Here is a 20,958-nt window from a genome sequence, read left to right as displayed (position 1 = left end):
GAACAACACGTTGACTTATCTGCCTGTATTAGACGACATGGTATGTTCTTACAATACCCATCACAGAAGTATAAATATCAAACCCTCACTCGTTACCTACGCGAACCAGAAAAAGGTCAGAGACATATTGTACAGTGATCTAAGCACAGAGAAAAAAGGGTGGAAGAAGAAGATTAATAAACTCGGTGACAGAGTCAGAATCAGTAAAACCAAACACGTTTTCAAGAAATGATACCTACCCAATTGGACCGAAGAGGTATTCACGATTGTTGGATGTCTCAACACGCAACCACCTGTTTACAAAATTTCAGATTACAACGGCGAAATGTTGGAAGATACTTTCTACGAAGAAGAACTTCAGAAAATAGTAAAGGAGATAGTGCTGCGCAAGAGAAAATGTAAAGGCTGTGTGGAATATTTTGTTTCGCTTGGGTATGATGATTTGTTTAATTCTTGGATCGGGGACTTGCAACGTTTATAAATACTGTTCACACACATGATGACCCGATTCATTTCAAAGATCATCATGTCAGGGCAGGATTTCTTTTTGACGCTCCTTAGTAATGCCTCCCTCGATGTGTTCCCGAACAACACGTTGACAAAATACACTGTCAAACTACCGAGAACGCTTTCATTAGATGGCAATTGGGAAGTAGCATTGGCCAACATCCATTACCAAAATTCGTGGTACAACGTCGTACATGACGAAAATAGGATCAGTACGATGCCTCACCCAATCTGAGAGATCACGGAGAACTGAAATTGAATCCGAGCTACTACAACTCGATCGAAATGATTTTAGACGCGATTCGAGAAAAAGGTCTGCCAGATGAAATACTGATGACATATAATTCGAGGTCAAGGAGAGTGACCGAGGCGGCCGAAGAAAGAGCTCGTGTAATCTTGATGGGTGGATTGGCCGAACTGTTAGGATTTCCCTCAAATACAACAATTACAAATGAAAGACGCACTAGTCCCTACCTTGCCAACATTAGAAGTTTGTATACCCTCTACGTGTATTGCAATATAGTCGAACACCAAATGGTCAGTGACGTTTCCATACCTCTCTTGAGAATAGTCAACGTTGAAGGAACCCACGGAGATAGCGTCAATTACACTTACAACAAACCTTACTTCCTCCCAATTCGAACGTCGACATTTGAGACTGTGGAGATTGATATAAGGTCTGATACGGGGGAGAAGGTGCCATTTCAATGCGGACGAGTGATCGTGATGCTCGTCCTTCGCTAGTGTGAAGAAAAATTAACAGACATCAAATTTACACTCCTCACGTGGGGGTTTATAGAAATTACTACATGAATCAGATTGGACGAGGATATGTATTTTCTGGTGCGAGACTGCAAGGCGGATATGGAATCGGAAGTATGTTTAGATGCCGGTTTGGGTATTCTAGGTGACGTTGTACAAGGCAAAAACTTTAAAAAAGCAGCTTCGAGTAGAGCAAAGACTGTGGGTCGTCATATTACTTCTTCAGTATCGAGCAATTTATTTGGAAGACCCTCTCAAACTGGGCGAGGACGCACCATCAAAAGGAAGAGACAACAACGAGACGTGTCATTTCTTCCAAGGCTAAGAAGAGGAGAAGATCTCCGGATATATTCGACTGAACATGGCTTTTGTACACGAACACTCCTGCGAATGCGCAAAGACGGAACTCGAGATCTTTACTATTCCTCCGACACAGACAAGTATCGAAAAAAGAAGTTACGAAGAGGTAAACCCACTCACGAATATAGCCGATGGTCCGATCGAATTTGTAATACCTTTGGCCGGAAGTGACTACATCAATATTGGTTCTACGCTTTTGCACATCAAGGCTAAAATCACGAATGCAAACGGAAGTAATTTGGCTGCGGACGCCGCTGTAGGGCCTGCAAACTTGTGGTTGCATTCCCTCTTCAATCAAATCGACGTGTACCTAAATGGAAAGCAGATTTCGGACGCATCTCCCACCTACTCTTACAGAGCCATGATCGAAACGCTATTGAATTATGGAGGGGATGCCAAATCAACGCACATTGGTGCGGCAATATTTGAGGACACTGCTGGAAAAATGAATGTTGCAAACCCAAGGGCCGATGATGGTGACGCTAACATGGGACTCAAACATCGATACGCGTATACATCACTCAGTAAGACGGTCGACATGATCAGACGAATACACGGAGACATATTTTTTCAACCAAAGTATTTACTCAATGGGGTGCAAGTTAGACTGAAATTACATCGAAGTAAAAATCAGTTCTGCTTGATCAGTTCAACCGAAAATCCAGCATTCAAAGTAGTCATCACCGACGCTACTCTCCTGGTGAGAAAAGTCAAGTTGAGCCCCAGCGTACAACTGGGACACGTCGAAGCGTTGAAACAGGGTACTGCAAAATACCCCATCGATCGATGCGTTATGAAAATCACTTCCATCCCGGCTGGTCATTAAACAAAGATTTGATATTCCTCGGTCAGTTGCCCAAAATGATCATCCTGTGTCTGGTTTCTAATACGTCTTTCAACGGATCCTACGAAACCAATCCATTCAACTTCCAGAATTACGGTATCACATCACTCGTCCTCAACGTTAGAGGCGAGCAAGTTCCCGCAAAGCCATTGAAGACGTACTTCACGGCGGCTGGTGGCAGAAGTTGCATCATGGCTTATTACACTCTATTTACCAGTACCAATAAAATGGGTCAAGACCTAGGCAACGGCATCACAAGAGACAAATATCCCGAAGGGTACACAATCTTCGCATTTGTCCTCACTCCCGACGAATTGGCCAGCGATTATCACCTCAATTTGATACAAGAAGGAAAGATTGGTCTTGAGATTCAGTTCAGACAAGCATTGACTGAGACTGTGTTCATTTTGATTTATGCTGAATACGACAACGTTATCGAGATTGACAGAGACGTATTGACTGATTTCTAGCTGCGATGAACACGAATCAACTGAATCGTATTCTGTCGACTAATCCGTACACTAGAAATGTGTTCTTCGGCATTTATGCTAGAGATCAACTGCCTAAGGCAAAAGTGTTGGAGTATCCCGCAGTGTTCGTATCAAATACCGATGACAGTAGCAGAGGCTGGACACATTGGGTGGCTTTTTATCTGAAGGATCCCTACCACAGAGAATATTTTGACTCGTACGGTAGTCAACCCTATTACGTGGAATTTAAGAGATTTCTCGATAAAAACGTTTGTACATGGATCTACAATCATCAAATAGTACAATCTCTACAGTGTGTGGTCAATACGTCCTGTATTACTTGCAGCGCAGATGTCGAGGGGAACCTGTGAAGTCCGTGGCCGACTCTTTTATGCGTGATAGACATTTGAATGACCTTTATGTGAACAGATATATTGAAAACGTGACCGGACTCAACCTCCCTATTTATGACAAATATTTTTTCCCACGCAGTTTTACTAGATGACTTATTCTTTTGAAATTTCACATGTATATATAACTTATACCCTTTTTATATAATTATAGATTTCATATTATTTCCCTTTTTTTCTTTTTATCACAGATAAGCGATTCTGATTAGAAAAAAGTGTGTATTGACTTTTCAATGTTACTCGTTTTTTCTTGTTTTTTTATTATAATCGAATACTTATCCGCATTTGAAAATGTATAGTTTATATACTCAAAATGTCATTTTTTATTCTTATATTACTCAGTTTTTAATCCATTCTTTGTTTACTTACTCAAACAAAAAACATGACAAAAACAAAATGTATACTTTATATATACTCTATTTCAATTACTGTTTTTTTAATCTATCTTTTTGATTATTTACTCAAACAAAAAAAAAAAACAAAAAAAAAATGTATATTCCATGTCGCTGATCTTTTACCCTTCTTTGTGTAAAAAACTCAGTTAGTTTTCAAAATGACGTGTATTTATTAGGGTGTGTGTGTGTGTGAGCGCACTCTACGATACATTCTGAAAAATCTTTCGTGACGTCCACTTAAAAATCAAAGTTAAACTGTAAATAGCTCCCGTGTGATCAGAGCATGTATTATAAAGGTATAGGCTTTGCCTAATAAGTGAATGTAATTTCATGTAGGTCAATCCATCAATAAAATTGATCAAGATGTCTGAGAATCTATGACATAATGTATATGGAAACACATGATTTTGATATGGGCATTTTGAAAAACATGCAAGGACACTATACTTGTAAACAAAGGGCACTAATGAGGCACTCTATGAATGAGGTATTTCTAGAGGTCGGGTTTGTCTCGTCTGCAGTTGAATAATTTTTGCTTTGATTTTCTTATGGTTTTTTTTTTCCCAATGCGACTTAATTTCACTTGTTTTTTTGTTTTTTATTCTTGGTAATTAGTGTCATTAGCGATGGAGTAGTAAAAACCACAATTAACCTCAGTGCAGCAAATCGGGATAGATCTTTCTGACGCAATGGGCAAATTTCGCTGACAAGTAAAATCTGCTAAATTAAACCTACGTGAATATGTAAAGTAACAACAGACTGTTTCCTTGACAGATTCTTGAAATTAAATCATCAAAATAGTACAACATACCTAAACAGAAAAATAAAAACATCGTAGTCTAATGTTCGTCCGGACTTTGAGCCCTTGAAAGTAAGTGATCCAGTCCTTACATATGCCAACGATTGAAATTTGTTTAATTCCTATCAAATTATCGCTCACAAAAAATATTTCATTTGTGAGACGTGCTTCTGATACAAACCCAAGATCGAGATCGACCCTACACAAAACTACCGCCATTTTGTCTTCCTTGTCCTCGTTCGGCAAAAACAAAAAACTCGCATATTTACTATTTGTTTAATGAGTGCATTTTTGTTTATAAATATCAAACAAGAATAAACACTAAGTAAAATAGGAATCAACTGCTTCGTTTTATTTGAGTAAGATGGAAACCATGCGAAAACAATAGTAGTGAAACCCAATAGTAGTGATCACTGTGATTATTATATAAATTCCTTGCAAAGTCTGGAACGATACTGAAAAAAAATCGTTGATTTCCTTCTATATTCATGCTTGAAAGTAGGCCGAAGTATCCGCAAGTGAATACGAGTATCCAGATAATAAGTTAGGATCGATCAGTTAACACGAATTGTTCTGTTCTGAGTCATCATTGCAAAACAATGGCCTGGAAACGGCCCAGCTTGAGGGAAACAGTATCGTGGAAAGAAAGAACAGTATCGGACCCGATACCTTTAAAAGACCTACACTGCAGAATCGCGGGCGAAACGAAAGTTACGCGGCTATTGTCTAAGCGACGCAGGCCCGAGGAGAACACTGTACATGTAACCAGCACATTTACGAATCAAGATTGGCAGAAAGTTGTACGGCATCTGTCTTTGATTTTATATATTGATGAATATGACGCACAAAGTGAAATTGAACTTGCGTTCATGAAAATCTGAAAGGGTACTGCCTTTTCGTCAAACTGAAAAAATGGCCGCATCACTCTTTTAACTGCGCATGCGTACTCCCCATACTCGCATACATTTGATGTTTTTAGATGCTGTATCTGCTCAAATAAATCATTATATACTGTAAAGGGGGTAATTATTCACTGGGTTTTAATTTACCTTATTTCGCTTACTGGAAAAATGCGCTAAATTAAAACACAATGAATATGTAAAATTTAGCATAGAACACATTATCTAAATGATAAAACCGTGAATTTAAAACCCACTAAATATGCCTGAAATGGCAAATCAGTGAAATTTAAACCCAGTGAAAATTAGTCATTTTACCGTACTAAAATTCGCAAATTTGCAGACCTTCCAATGAAATATTACCATTTTTTTTGCGACAGAATACGTTATTGCAATATGCAAATTAGACTCCGAGTTATAAATTAACAAGCCATGCATGGCACAGTCCCTGTTAGTTATCAAATTTAAGATAAATTGTTTTGTTTATAGTAATATGGCTGGAATATAACCATGTCAGGAATATGATTTTTTAACATTAAAATTGACATTTGTATCTGATCGTCAAACAAGTACTTGTCCATATTGAGAGATATTTCTCTGGAAAAGCATTCAAAATCAGCCATTTTGAATACATGTATATATAAAACGTGATGTATAACGAATATATAAAATTTGAATATAATCAGTCAAAGCATTTCAGAGATATGGCTCTAGAAGCCCATTCATTAAAACAAAATGGCCGCCATTTTGAATCCGATCTGGAAAATAAATGATGTGCATTAGGAACCTGTAATGTCTAATATATGTACCAAGTTTGAACGAAATCCATCCATAAATGCCAGAAATGCTTAATATTTGATGATTGTTTAGCACAAAAATGGCCACAATTTGGCCATTTTGAACAGGATCATCAAACCAATATATCTGTCTATCTATGACATGATGTATAATGAATATTTGAAATTTGAACGAAATCATTGAAAGCAAGTCAGAGATATGGCACGAGAACCACATTCATTAAAACAAAATGGCCACCATTTGGCCATTTTGAATCTTATCTGAAAAACAAAATTATTTGCATCAAGGTCCCATAATGTCTAATGTATATACCAAGTTCGAACAAAATCCATCTGTAAATAGCCGAGAAATGCTTGTTTTTTAGTATTTTTTAATACAAAAATGGCTGCCATTTGCCCATCTTGAATCAGATTGTAAAACAAAATGATGTGCATCAAGGTCCTATAATGTCTAATGTATATACCAAGTTTGAACAAAATCCATCTGTAAACAGCCGGGAAATGCTTGATTTTGATGATTTTTAGCACAAAAATGGCCACCATTCGGCCATCTTGAATCAGATCGTGAAACAAATTGACCAGCATATGTATAATATCATGTATGATGTATGTGTGAAGTTTGATTGTGATTGGTCCAGGCATTTCTAAGATACAGATCCTGCGTCTGAATGGGGACTAATTAATGCAATAATTGACTAATTAATATGGAATTGCACCAACATCTAATCAGCGCATCTACTCATCATATATTAGCTGTGTGCCAAATTTCATTTGAATTGAAATTGTAGATCTTGAGTTATCAGTGGAACAAATTTTAAGATTCACAGAGTCACAGACACCGGTACCACATACTACATAAACAAAATTGATGGTAATTTATGCAAATGTATTCACGATGACCTCGACACGACCTCGTATTCACATCTATTTTATGTATGCAAATGTATTCACAATAACCCATTGTGACGTCATCCTCATTCAAATTAACCCCTTTACGGCCATGGACGCTCATTTACGCTAATTTATGCACGAATTCCCATTGTGACATCATTATTTATGCTCATCTATGCACGTATCCCCATTGTGACGTCATCCATCCCCGTATGACGTCATCGCATCCAAGTATGAACAGCGCCCTCATGGTCGTCCCTATAGTCCATGCTAAACTACTTAGGTCAGATTAATATATTTAATTAGTGAGAATTTAATATATTTAGGGCCAATTAAATGGCTCATCTGGTGGCATTGCCTTGCCGATAATGTCACTGAAATAATGATAGATTACTTTTAGATCAGATGAGCAAAGGTATTGACTTTACTAAAGTGTGATGGAATTTTGTTAAAGGGCAGTGGTCGTCGCAGTGCACATGTGCGACATTTGTGTTGATATACGCCATCGTTGTTTATACGAGACCCATTTATCTCACGCATTTATCTTCTGTATGATGCGCCATTAGGGTGAAACTTGATAACATAAAAAAATAGATAAATAAATAAAAAATAACAACGTAAACGTATGAATAGAAACATTGATCAATACTTAAAATAGAAAAATAAATACAAGAATAGAATAGAATCGGCTAATCTAAATGAGTATTTTAAAAACAACTATGAAAAGTAAGCCACCACTGCCGCATAACAAGGCAAACAATTAATCCGCAATGCCTCGAAACGAAGCTAAAATGTTGAGCCTGACCTTTAACCCCGAAGTCACAATGCACAGGGAAAGCAAGATGTCAGGTGAAAAGCAGCGATCTTGACAGAAACGTTTCACTGGGCCGATGATGATGTGGTGTAACTATTGGCCAAATATTAAAACAAGTCATAGTAATGCACCAACTTATTCCCAGTTACAAATATCCCCACCAGCAAACGGGCTTAAAGTAAAGGTTAAAGATTTTTAAAGTTTTATGCAGTTATACATAGTTTAACTTTGTGAACAAAAAAGACACACACAAGCTGATTAAAGCTTATTGTCGACACATTAATATGTTTTAGCATACCAGATGCAAGTATACATGTCATAATAAAATGTAATTCAAATGATCGGAAATACTAAATAAGCTTAAAAACGAAAATATTTTATATCCCTGCACTTAAAGTGAACCACTTCTAGTCATTTTGCTGATTGTGGGAGATAGACGACAATAACGCAAATGAGACGGAATGAAAAGCCAAGTATTCTTGACATTTATTGAAAAATGAGAGGCTTGTAAACCTTAAAAAAATCATCACCAGTTTCCTCAGACTGAAAGATTACAACAGAAAGACCTCCAAGGAGGTCACAGGTCAAAGGTCAACTGGCGAGGGAAACTTTCAAAACAATAAATCAGTGAAAATTAAGCACAAATTAATCTCCCACAAAGGTGTGGGCCCCAGAAACGCCACAAGCCACACTAGTGTGTGGCCGCCCCACCCAAAATGAACAGAAGCAGAGGTAACTCCTTATGAAAGTACATTAGTTAAGTGAACACTAACTAAATTGCTTGAATCCGAATACAGCGGCCCCTGCCTGACCTATATCGAATAGAAGGGAAAACAGAACAATGTAAGGCACCCATATATAGCGGCCCCTGCCTGACCTATATTCAAGTGCAAAACATGTTTCATCTATTCCTGTAATACCATACTGCTGGTTGCCTAATATATCCCTTGAATGCATCTGACTTCCATCTACCTAAAACACAGATCTGAGCATCAGACAACCCATCTGAAGCAGCTTGTGAGGCTGCTAGAGGAGCTGCAAATAGCCTGCTGTAAAAGTCTGCCTACTTCCATTTCCAATTGACTGGTAGCAAATGTGAAGGAATTGTGGTTGAATTGGTATCCATGCCATAAGCCATTGATCTGAACTGATCCACCTGCAAACGAGAAAGACAGTCGGCCAAAATGTTATTGTTGCCTAGAATATGTTTTGGTCTAAAAAGAATGTTAAACTGGTAGCAAATGTGAAGGAATTGTGGTTGATTTGGTATCCATGCCATAAGCCATTGATCTGAACTGATCCACCTGCAAACGAGAAAGACAGTCGGCCAAAATGTTATTGTTGCCTAGAATATGTTTTGGTCTAAAAAGAATGTTAAACTGAAGGCCAATGAGCACGATCCGACGAACTAAAACCATTAGGTCATTATCCTTTGCCGACTGCTTATTAAAGACTGACACCAGGGCCGCATTGTCAGTGAAGAACAACACCTGCTTGTTACTGAGATAATGCCCCCACATTTCAAGAGCCAGCATGATTGGAAATAACTCCAAGACTGCAATATTAAGAACTTTCCAGTCAGCTGGCCACTCCCAAAAAAAGCCAATGAGAACTAAAAATGCCACCGTACCACAGCTGCATCTGTGAACAAACAAAGAGATTCGGACGAATGCCAGATAGCATCTATAAAAATTGTCTTCCCATTATAACTATCCAAAAACTGCTTCCACACAAGCAGGTCTGCTTTAAACTCTTTGGTCAACCGGATATAAAAAATTGGTTTCTTTATCCCTTTTGTCAAATCAATTAACCTATGCAAAAATGCCCGGCCTGGAACCACCACAATGCATGCAAAATTGAAGGTCCCCACTGACTGACTTAATTTCCTTGAGCATCACCTTTTTCCTTACTAAGAAAGTATCAATCAAGCTGTGGCAACGCAACAGTTTATCCTGTGGCAGTCGACACTTGCCTTGAACTGTGTCTAACTCAATACCTGCAAACACCATGGAAGTGTTGGGTCCCCTAGTTTTTTCCTGTGCAATTGGAACCCCAAGGTCAGCACACAAATCCAAAAAGCCTGCAAATCCGAAAAACAGCGCTCCCTAGTTCATGCCAGAAATAAGAAATCATCCAAAATGTGGATAGTTGCCTCAACACCCACAACTTTAAGCAAAATCCACTCTAAAGCTGAACTAAAATGTTCAAAAATGCGACATGATGTTGAGCACCCCATTGGAAGACATCTATCGAAAAAGAAATGATCATCCCACCTGAAACCCAACAAACAATGGTCATGTGGAGCTACTGGAATAATTCTAAATGCTGATTTGATGTCAGTTTTAGCAATAAAACAGCCTAGACCCAGATCCCTAATATTCTTAACTGCATCATCAATATTGGCATACTGAACAGTTGCCAACTCGGCTGGAATACCATCATTTATTGATGAGCCTAATGGACAAAAAGTGGTGGATTAAGCGAAACTTGTTAGGTTGTTACTTGGGCACCAGTCCTAAAGGAGAAATCCACAAATTGTTAAATGGTGGAGCTTGAAAGGGACCAGCAACCCTGCCTGCCTGCACCTCAGTTTGAAGCATATCCCAAACAATGTCTGGATTATTCAATGCAGATTTCAAATTATGGGATTACCCTCCAACTCTCAGTCCTACATATTTTAAAGAAAACCCTTTTGAAAAACCATCCGACAAATACAACGCCTTTCCCACTTCAAAACCCGTCAGTAATCTACTCAGAATGGGCACTTTTACTGGCGTTACCACTAAAGGCAGCAGTTGGGGGTTTGGAGCCAACAGGACCCCGGGGAGTATAGTGGGGGCTCTCTCCTTTTCTGGTGTTAGCTTGCTGTGGCAATCCTCCATTGATTTGACTAGTGGAACTGCGGGAACCACATTTGAAAATTGGATGAGTTGCCCCACACTTGAAGCACTTGTTGTCGAAACTGCACCCAGTGCAGAACTTTCCCCCATGAGAACGCCAACAGAACCCTTTCGGAAAGGACTGAAATGAATTAGCAAACTCCGATTTGTTAGAAGTCGAAAAGCTTCGACCAGCATTGACATTTCTTCAGAAAGCGAAATTGCTCATCATAAAACATCCAGCCAGCCTGTTGGCTGCCAGGTCATGCACCACCTCTCCATATTTCATAAGACCTGAAATATCCTCAGGCTTCTTATAGTATGCACTGCTACAAAGATGTTAAATGCAGAAATCCACTGCTCAAGTGACGTAATTTTATTAGTACTAGCAGCGGGCTCAAAACAAAGCTGAGGCCTACCCACACCATCAGATAATGCAACGGTGTACCTACCATCCCGCAGTGATTTTATATTTAACCTTATCTGACACCCTTGCTACCAAAGGTACAGACTGGCTAGTGAACAGTGTGGTTGGCTGCAGCTCTCTCTCTGAACCCTGAATTATAGGTTGCCGTGTAACCTGAATTACAGACAAATCACTAATCTGACCCAGTGGCTGTCTAGCAGCCTGAACCCCTGTCCATTACCCGTAATGTCATTGACAACTGGTTGGACGACTTGAGATGCAGTAGCTTCTGCTGGGATTGCAACGTTGCAAAGACCAGCATCCTTCAAACCTTGAACGACTGCATGTGAGATAGAGGCTGCTAACCCCTCTGGATCCAAGTGCAGCATTATTACGTGTTGTGACTGCAGCAACTCGCTGTTCACCTTGCTGATCGGTAGTGGGAACTTGCAGCATCGCCGAAGGATTACTTGATGTTTCCACTGGATCAGAACATGTGGTTGTCGCTGCCTTACGCTTTGCTGTAGCTGCCCTGGTGACTGGTGCTGTACGCTTTGGTGGCATACTGTTGACAAAATAAATTGTTGACAGAAAATAAACTGTACTAAATATCAGTGTTCTATCGCATGATAATAACAATGGTAATAGCAACAACAGAAGTGAAAGGATACCGATAAAAATTACATGCACGTAATTATGAATAAACAGAATTAATTTTGTACAGACAATTAAATAATAATAAATGTTTAACAAAACAAAATGCATGCTAACTAAAGATAATAACCTTCCAGTTTCAAACAGAAGGTACATACAACCAATAAAATTGGTAAAACCATTCTGCCATAACAAGGTATGTCATTGGGAGTGGGTACAAAAACAGCACTAGTGCAAAAGGCCACCAAAACGGTTACCGAGTATGAATATTGCACCAATCATGCTGTACTCAATCAAAGTAAAACCACCACTGGGTAAAGTAAATAAAATAAATATGCATAGACAGAAGTACTACATCAAATCCATAAACAACAAACAAATTGCATATATATATATATATATATTTGGATAATCACAAAATACAATCAAATTAATTATAAGAATTTAAGTATTGCTCCACGTAAGCTTCTATAATATCTGACCTTACCGATGCCGTTAAAGTGAATGCCATCCGGGCAGAAAAATGTTGCCGTATTTCTAAAAACATGCCTATGCTTCCAGAAGTGTCCGTAAGCCAGGCCCCCTAACTCCACCTCTAAGTTATTTGCCACACGTTCGTTAAAGTTACTTCGAGCTGCTGTGACGCGAGGGAAAATCTGACACACGATAATAACCTTGACGTTCATGCGATCATATGCAAATGACGCACCAAGTTAATAGCGCAGCGCACCGTGTCTAAAAATAGCTCGCGTACGCGTCGTGACTGCAATATTGCAGTTTTCGGAAAAAAATTATACACTGTATTTACGAGACTGCATTATTGCTATGGTTAAGAAGCACTGCTGCTATGGGCTGTGTAACAGCGATTCAAGGTATCAAGAAAGACCGCATATGAAGGATGTTTTTTTCATAAACTTCCCCAAGCCAAAGACGAACAGAGAAAAGTGTGAACGTTGGATTCGTTTATGTGGCCGGCCGAAAAAAACATTTTAATGTCGAGAGAGTGACGAAGTTTACTTATATATGCAGCAAACATTTTGTTGACTGCAGGGGACCGACACACGACCACCCGGACCCAATACCTGCTACTGCCTGCCAAGAACAAGTAGAGCGGTATGAATGTTTTTTACTACATCATACATAATAAACCAGAAATGAATTGTCTTATTTTGCTCAATACTGTTATCGGTAATATCAGATTGTTTATTGCCGTTTTACTGTGTAATATACGTTCGTCTCTCTCACTCTCTTGATTGCTGGACCCCGGGAGTATGACATCGGTTTCCCCGTATTCGAACTCTTGGGTTCGAATACGTCCGCAAAGTTCAAATACGCGCTCATCAAGGGTTACATGATAAGTTAACACAATAGTGAGTGTTCTTCGTGTTTTATTGTTTTTTAGGTAGATCGATATAGCAGACGAAAAAGGAAAGCACCATTCCAAAGAAATTGTAGTGTGCCAATATTAAAAAGACAGAAACACGGTGAACCTGATTTGAATGCAGCATCGGTACTCTTGGAACTGAGTACTCTTAGAATCAGTGATGATTCAAGTTATCCAGTTACGTCTCAGAATGTTAGTACAGCCAGTTAATAAATAATCAGAATCACAAAACAAAACAGCAGTTTACCATAAAATTAAAATAATAATAATAAAAAAACATGGCAGAAACATGCAGAATAATAGTCAAATATAAGTCCATTTTCCCTTGTCATTGTCACCACAAACACAACCTATGTCTAGAGTAAAATGCTAGTATTTCATGATAGTTGCGTTTACCATGTATACTCACCGTTATAAATTGTACTTATTCTTTATTATCATGAGTACTCCTGACATATAGTGCATTTATTTGAAATGAGTTACACCTTTTTTACCACTCAATTTCATTCAAATATACAAATTCATATGAAAATGAGAAAAGTGAACATACAAGTTTATTTCAAAGTGTCTATATTAAACTATATATATACCCATACAAATTACTTATTGGTTCCATTTGGGGGAGTGGGCAATACAATAATTCAATTTTTTTATTGGCTACTAGTATTACCTCCCAAGGCTAGTAGAATGTTACACATGTTGGAACAAAAAAAAATCAATAACAGTTTATTTTGCCAGAAAATTAAGATTATGTTTATAATAATGTGTTATTTTTTGATAGGTTGTAACCATACGAACACAAACTGATCCCGTTGTTTGTCAGTGTACCAAGGTGGATGTTGGTTGCCAAACAGTATATGATAAATATATGCTTCAGTGTAAAGTTGAAAACATTATTTTGAAAAATGAATTAAATGTGCAAAAAGCCAAAACAGGGTCTTCAGTTGAAAGACCATGTCTAAGTCTTGATGACGTAAAAGATGATGACAAAAAAATGAATTTTTTTTATCGGACTTACCTTTCTACATTTTTTGGCTCTGTTTAATTTTCTTGGTCCAGTTGTCAACCATCTGACATACTGGAAAGAGTCTGACAAAAAAGGTGATAAGACTAAGTTGAAAAACAAGAAAACTAATCCTATTGATGAATTATTCATGACACTTGTAAGACTTCGACGTGGATACTGCTTTTATACAATGACATTTTTCTTGAAATTTTCTGAATCATGGATTAGATGTATATTTACAACCTGGCTCCAACTTCTCTACTGCCATTTTAATGACATTAGAAAACTCATGTTTCCTGATCGCACTGTTTTAAGAAAATTCATGCCCAAATCATTTCCTGGGTTCAAAAATGTCAGATGTTCTGTTGATTGTACCGAATTCTTTGTACAAATGCCAAGGGACTTTGCAAGGCAAGGGAATTTGTACTCTAATTATAAGCACCACCATACATTCAAGTGTTTGATTGCTGTGGCACCAAATGGTACTGGTGTATTTATATCGCCACTTTATGAAGGAGCAATTAGTGATAGGGACATTTTTGAACAATGTGGTATTTTGAAATACTTAAATCCAAATGACTTACTGTTAGTTGACTGTGGATTTACTGTAGAGGACTTGCTTATGTCTCAACAAGTTGACATGAATATACCCCCCTTCCTTAAGGGACGAGACAAATTAACACAACAGGAAGAACTTCTCACACGAAAAATAGCCAAGGCTCGAATCCATGTAGAGAGATTTAATAAACGCATAAAGAGGTTTCGATTGATATCTGGAATAATTCCACTGTCCCTAGCTCCAGTAGCGAGTCAAGCAGTGTTTGTAGCTTGCTGTCTTGTGGACTTTCAAGATCAACTTGCCAAGTGAAAAATAATCCTAATTCCTTAAGAAAGGGGGTTATGTTCATGTCAACTTGAGACATTAAGTTTAAGTACCAGTACTGTTATGTCTTTATATATCAAAGTGCCTCTGATTTTTTTTCTGGATTAATAGCGCTAATGCTAATGTATCATCATTCAGTCGAGTTAGTATTTTGAATGAAAATTTATAATTAATGTAGCACATTTAATTCATTGATGGATTAGAATATACAAGTAGCAACACATTTAAAAGTGTTCACTCTGCCACTAAACAAATCATTGCCACTTGATGGATGTCATCACCTCCACATGGCCATGATTTCATAATATTGCTAGTCAGCTTATTTATAGAGAAACAAAAATGTTTTTTTTTTGCTTTTTTTATGCATCCTGTAATATTTCAATGTGGACTAAACAGAAATAATCTAAGAGTGCTTCTACTTTTTTATGAAAATATTCAACAAATAATTTTTTTACAATGCAGGTAAGTAAGCTGGGGAGAATATGGAGTTGACTAAGGTGGAGGCTGATATTAAAAACTAAGGAAGATCAGCCTTGGCCAATAACTATTTTATATCCTGAAAAACAACAATGAGAAAGCAAGTAAGGTAAAACTGACATCTGCCTTTATTACACATTATCGCTCAAACGCCCCAAGACAAAACAACTTTAACAACATGACAGCAACAGTTGTCTAACATTTTGTGGCTGTCAAGTATACAATCATATTGGGTTGAGCTGCCAAATTACTCAAAATTAAAACTGTTAGAAACTCACAGAAAGCCAATTCATCTAATTTGTTGTTGTATACAAAATGCAAATGTCATAATGTTAAATACTAGAAACAATAAAAAAATACACAGACAGGCTATTATGAATAAACGTTGTCCACAGTTGACCAATCAGACTGATAAATACGAGGGATAATACTACTACTCACCCCCTCAGTTAAAAAACTTTCAAGAACTTGTGGATATACACCCCCCCTCCCATCTACACATACTGATATGGTAGCCAACTTAAAAACACATATTTTCAAACCAACCAACTCCATCTCGCATGATTTTTACAATCTACCATCAGTTATTGTCCTGTACAATAAAAGGACTCAGACTGCGAGGTGTTTTCATCTCAACAAGTTCTGGTACAACGGCTACATTCCAAAGTTTTAAGTTGGTTACCATAATGTCTGAAATAAACTCAGAGTCTGCATATATGCGTTGAATAGATGGCTGACCTTTACAGGACCACAAGACAAAGTCACACTATTTACATCCTGTCACTCCAAGCTGGTATTGTACTTGGTAGTAATATGCATGAGTCTCTTTTAACATTAGTTTATTATTAATAATTTTGAAACAGGCTCCTTTTATATCCTTGGCAGTAAGTTTACCTGTTTGTATACAATTCAAGAGCTCTGCAGCAGAGTATTTTTGAAGCAATTTAAGTACTTTAATTTCCAAAAGTCCATGTTTATCGTCCGCTGAGGAATCAAAAACTATACCGTCTGGTGTACATGCAAGTTGGGGGTACTTTTTGGACACCCACAACCCAGTCTTTTCAGCAGAAAAATTTGGGATATTTTCTCGCTTTGACAAAACATACTCCTCTCGCGCTTGCTCCTTATTTTTAATACCAGCAGTCATGTAAAATGTTGTAAGACGATCCAAACTCCATACATTTTTTCGCAAAAAACACATCAATCGTGACTTCACCCCAGCTGTTTCACCACATTCTACAAGTGCACGCCATATCATTACTGCTTCCTTAGCTGTGGATGCAGTCATTCGCAAATACCGATGAGAATCACATGTTTGTGATGAAGACTGTTCATTACCGGTAGTACCTGGAATCAGAAAACTGGAGCTGAGTACAGTATCAGGTGGAGTAAGGTTGATCCTGTAAAAGTCGCGGTATTTCAGTATAATAGTCCTAAAGTTGTTGTACATAGGGTAGTAGTGATAGAGCAACACAGTTGCCCACATACTTGTAACATTGGTGTTTTTGTTTGCTACATGTAGATCAAATAAAAAGTTATTAATATCCTGGTCAGTAACACGACTTCCATTTGGGCGAGGGTCAAACTTTATAGCACTTTTGCCGGGGACCTTGTATGAAGTGTATCTTAATTTTTCATCATTTATACTTGTTGGAGTTTTACGTTTTTTACCTTTTTTCCACTGACAAGGCATGTCTGTACAAGCAGGTACAGAGTCACTGGCAACATTGCTCAAATATAATAACACTGCTGCAACATGACTACAACGGGAAAGAGCTGATGCTTTGCAATGACAGCTAGCATCCAGGACTGCACCACTCACTGCTGACAGTGACACTGTGACATTATAGTGTATTGCTCGCATTGATGCCTCTACCAAACCTTTATAATGCATTATATTGCCAGACAGTTTCACTTTGAGATCACTGACTGTTGGGAACAGATTTATGTGATTAACATATTTGGGGATACCGTATGATATTCTTTATCTTACATTACTTGATTGACCACGCCGCCATGTTGGTAGGACGTGTCGTAGCTCGGCTCTTCATTTCAAGTAACCGATCTTGTACTCGACTTAGTCTACGATGAATGATATTCGCTGCTGTGATTGTGGAACATTTAATGGAGTTTCTCTTTGTCAAGGTGATCTTGATTTATGTGGACCGTGTAGAAATAAGCGATTCAAAACTACGTTGACCATGAGTAGCTCCGAAGACAATGGCCAAATTGACTCTACCCTGGCCTTCGATGCTACTGGATCGAGCCGTGACAGCAATGACACTGCCACAACATCTATACCAGTGATAAATGAAATGCTCTGTTTTATTGTCGATAAAATGGATATCTTGCCAAATGATGTTATTGTAAACTTGTGCTTGGATACGTTTGGTGAGTCTGAAATTGACAATGCAAAATGCCTTTTGTTTGAACACTGTGGATGCCACAGCTCTCGTCGTTTGATCAGGCGACAGGGTGCTAAGAAATCACTCAACAATGTACAAGATATTATTGTTTTGCTCCAGGAGATCGATCCTAGCAATATACCATGCTTTGTTGCTAGAAACTTGTCGAAATTACCGCCTATTACTATGGATCACGTAGATTTCTCGTTGTTGCTGAAAGACAATAGCCAGTCGAAGTGTGATATTCAGGCACTTAAGCAATCTGTAGGTGTGATCAACAAGTGTTTCATGGATGTCTTTAATGATATTCGTGATATAAAAAACAAGCTGTGTCTGTCAGTGTCCACCAATCCAAATTCGCATTATCCTGACTGTCAGCCTGAAACTCAAGCTACCTTGCCGCCAACTCGACCTAATGTTAACGACCAGTTACGTAATGAGGTACATGTAATTACTGATAGCCAGGAGTGCACCCAAACACGTGTAAATGATGATCAACATGATGATGGTTCAGACGGTTTCACAATACAACGCAGTCGTCGTCACCGATATAGACACCGTAGCTATGCACGTGCACTTGTCGACGGAACAACGAATCCAGATATACATATACATGATTCATCTGCAAACCCGGACTCATTCCGTAAGCTACGAAAATACCCACATAAGTCTAATGAGCAGAGCGTTGATAGTCGTGCGAACATACGCCAAGTTGACCGTAAAGTTTTGATTGGTACTCGTAAATCCGCCGACCAGATGACTGTAGTTCATAAAAGAATGAGTGTTTTCGTGTCCAGACTGGGTCCAGATACTACAGCTGAAATGCTAGATAAATATATATCAACCAACATCAGCGATATTAAATGTGATCGTCTTGATACTAAGTTTAGTACATATTCATCATTTTGTATTACAACTACAGTGCCTAATTTTCAGAAAATCATGGATGCGAGTGCCTGGCCGGAAGGAGTGTTAGTGCGCAAGTACTTTCCTCGTCGTAACTAATGCAGAACCTTAACATTGTAACGTATAACTGTAGGTCTATAAAGTCTAGTAGACCAATTGTCAATAAACTATGTGATGAATGTGATATTTGTCTAATTCAGGAACACTGGCTAACAAATGACGACCTAGGGTACTTATCTACGATTCACAGTGATTTTTATGCATTTGGTGTTTCGGCCATTGATACAAGCAGTGATATACTTTCTGGTCGGCCTTATGGAGGGACAGCTATATTATGGAATAAAACACTTGGAAGTGCGCTTAAAATTAGAACATTTAATGACCTCAGATTACTTGGTGCGGAAATCACTCTGGAGGACAACAATAGGCTTTTCATTTTGTGTGTTTATCTTCCAACGAATAATGTTGAAAACCGAGACGACTTTGTGGACTATCTAGCAAAAATTAACGCCATCATTCAGGAAAGTGGTACGCCTAATATTCTTGTTATTGGTGATTGGAATACTGATCCTCGTTCGCAGTCCTATTTCGGTAACGAGTTACGTGATTTCTGCAATGCTGCCGAATTACGAATCGCGGACATTGAAATGCTAGACAATTCAGGTGACAACTTTACATATGTGAGTGAAGCACATCACACGACCTCATGGATAGATCACTGCATTGCTTCTAATACTGCATATTGTGCAATAATTGGTATTAACATTATGTATGACTATGTTGCATCAGATCATATGCCTATGACCATTGCCTTCCAGTGTAGTAGCATGAAATCATGCGACTTAATAATTGGGAATTGTAAGGAGCGATCAATACGTCTTGACTGGTCCAACATCACGACGGAACAAATGAACCAATACGCTCACAACACGGATATTGGCCTGCATAATATTGTTTTACCAGTTGACGCCCTGGGTTGTACGCATGTTAACTGTCAGAATACTGATCATGAAAGAAATATTCATGATTATTACGAGAATATTGTCAACTCTCTTAAAAAAGCGACGGACTTAACATTCGTACGCAAGAAGGCTTTTGCGTCTTTTAAACCAGTCCCCGGATGGAATGACATTGTTAAGGATGCGCATAGCTTTGCACGTGAGTGCTTTTGGTTGTGGCGTCTTGCTGGCAAACCAAGAAAGGGCGCGGTTCATGACACGATGAGGTCAGCGAGGGCCAAATTCAAACTTACACTGCGCAACTGCAAATCTGCACATTCTCGTATGACGGCAGACAAATTAGCCACTCACCTTTTAAATAAAGATGAACGCTCGTTCTGGAAAGAAGTCACGAAATCATACGCCACTTTCATTCCTTCCGTTGTTGGGAAAGCGTCTGGTGAGACGGACATTACAAAAATGTGGGCGAAATATTTTGAATCATCTCTGAACTCCATCACGAATGACACATATCCAAGTCCAAGGTGCTAAATAATATTACTGAAATTCACGAAAATGCTCATTCTGTGTCCTCTGTGGAAATTGATGGGTTTATTAAAAACCTGCCGCTAGAGAAATCTAGTGGTATGGATGGTTTATGTGCAGAACACTTTAAGTATGCGGCTCCCAGTGTTAGTACGCATTTGTCAATGTGTATGTCGTCATTCTTTGTGCACGGCACACTCCCTCGCTCTATGATGGAAGTTGTTATAGTGCCACTCTTGAAAAATAAAACTGGAGATATTACCAGCACAGACAATTATCGTCCTATTGCAATAACATCTGTTTTGTCAAAAGTTTTTGAACATATATTACTCAAGAGGTGTGATAAGTTTTTTTGAAACTACAGACAACCAGTTTGGTTTTAAAAAGAAACATTCCACAGATCTCTGTATTCTGCTCTTAAAAGAAACCATTCGCCAGTATAATAGCCTTGGTAGCAGTGTATTTGTGTGTTTTCTTGACGCGTCCAAGGCGCTCGACAGAGTTAACCATTGGACGTTATTTAACA

General features: G+C 38.4%; 2 protein-coding genes across 2 annotated transcripts; both read left to right on the top strand.

The window, feature by feature from the left end:
• Positions 1-1,630: 1,630 nt before the first annotated feature.
• On the top strand, positions 1,631-2,455 carry LOC144345894 (uncharacterized protein F54H12.2-like). Its single transcript, XM_078006985.1, has one exon. The coding sequence runs from the start codon at positions 1,631-1,633 to the stop codon at positions 2,453-2,455; it is 825 nt and encodes a 274-aa protein (XP_077863111.1).
• Positions 2,456-12,432: 9,977 nt separating this feature from the next.
• Positions 12,433-15,145, top strand: LOC102801146 (uncharacterized). Its single transcript, XM_006813187.1, has 4 exons — positions 12,433-12,456; positions 13,290-13,463; positions 14,053-14,149; positions 14,331-15,145. Exons 1-4 carry the CDS (start codon positions 12,433-12,435, stop codon positions 15,143-15,145), a joined length of 1,110 nt encoding a protein of 369 aa, XP_006813250.1.
• The last annotated feature ends 5,813 nt before the right edge of the window (positions 15,146-20,958 follow it).

Source organism: Saccoglossus kowalevskii, chromosome 10, assembly GCF_978046115.1.
Source record: "Saccoglossus kowalevskii chromosome 10, keSacKowa6.1, whole genome shotgun sequence".
In the NCBI taxonomy this organism is placed as follows: Eukaryota; Metazoa; Hemichordata; class Enteropneusta; family Harrimaniidae; genus Saccoglossus; species Saccoglossus kowalevskii.
This window is presented reverse-complemented; position numbering and strand designations above follow the sequence as displayed.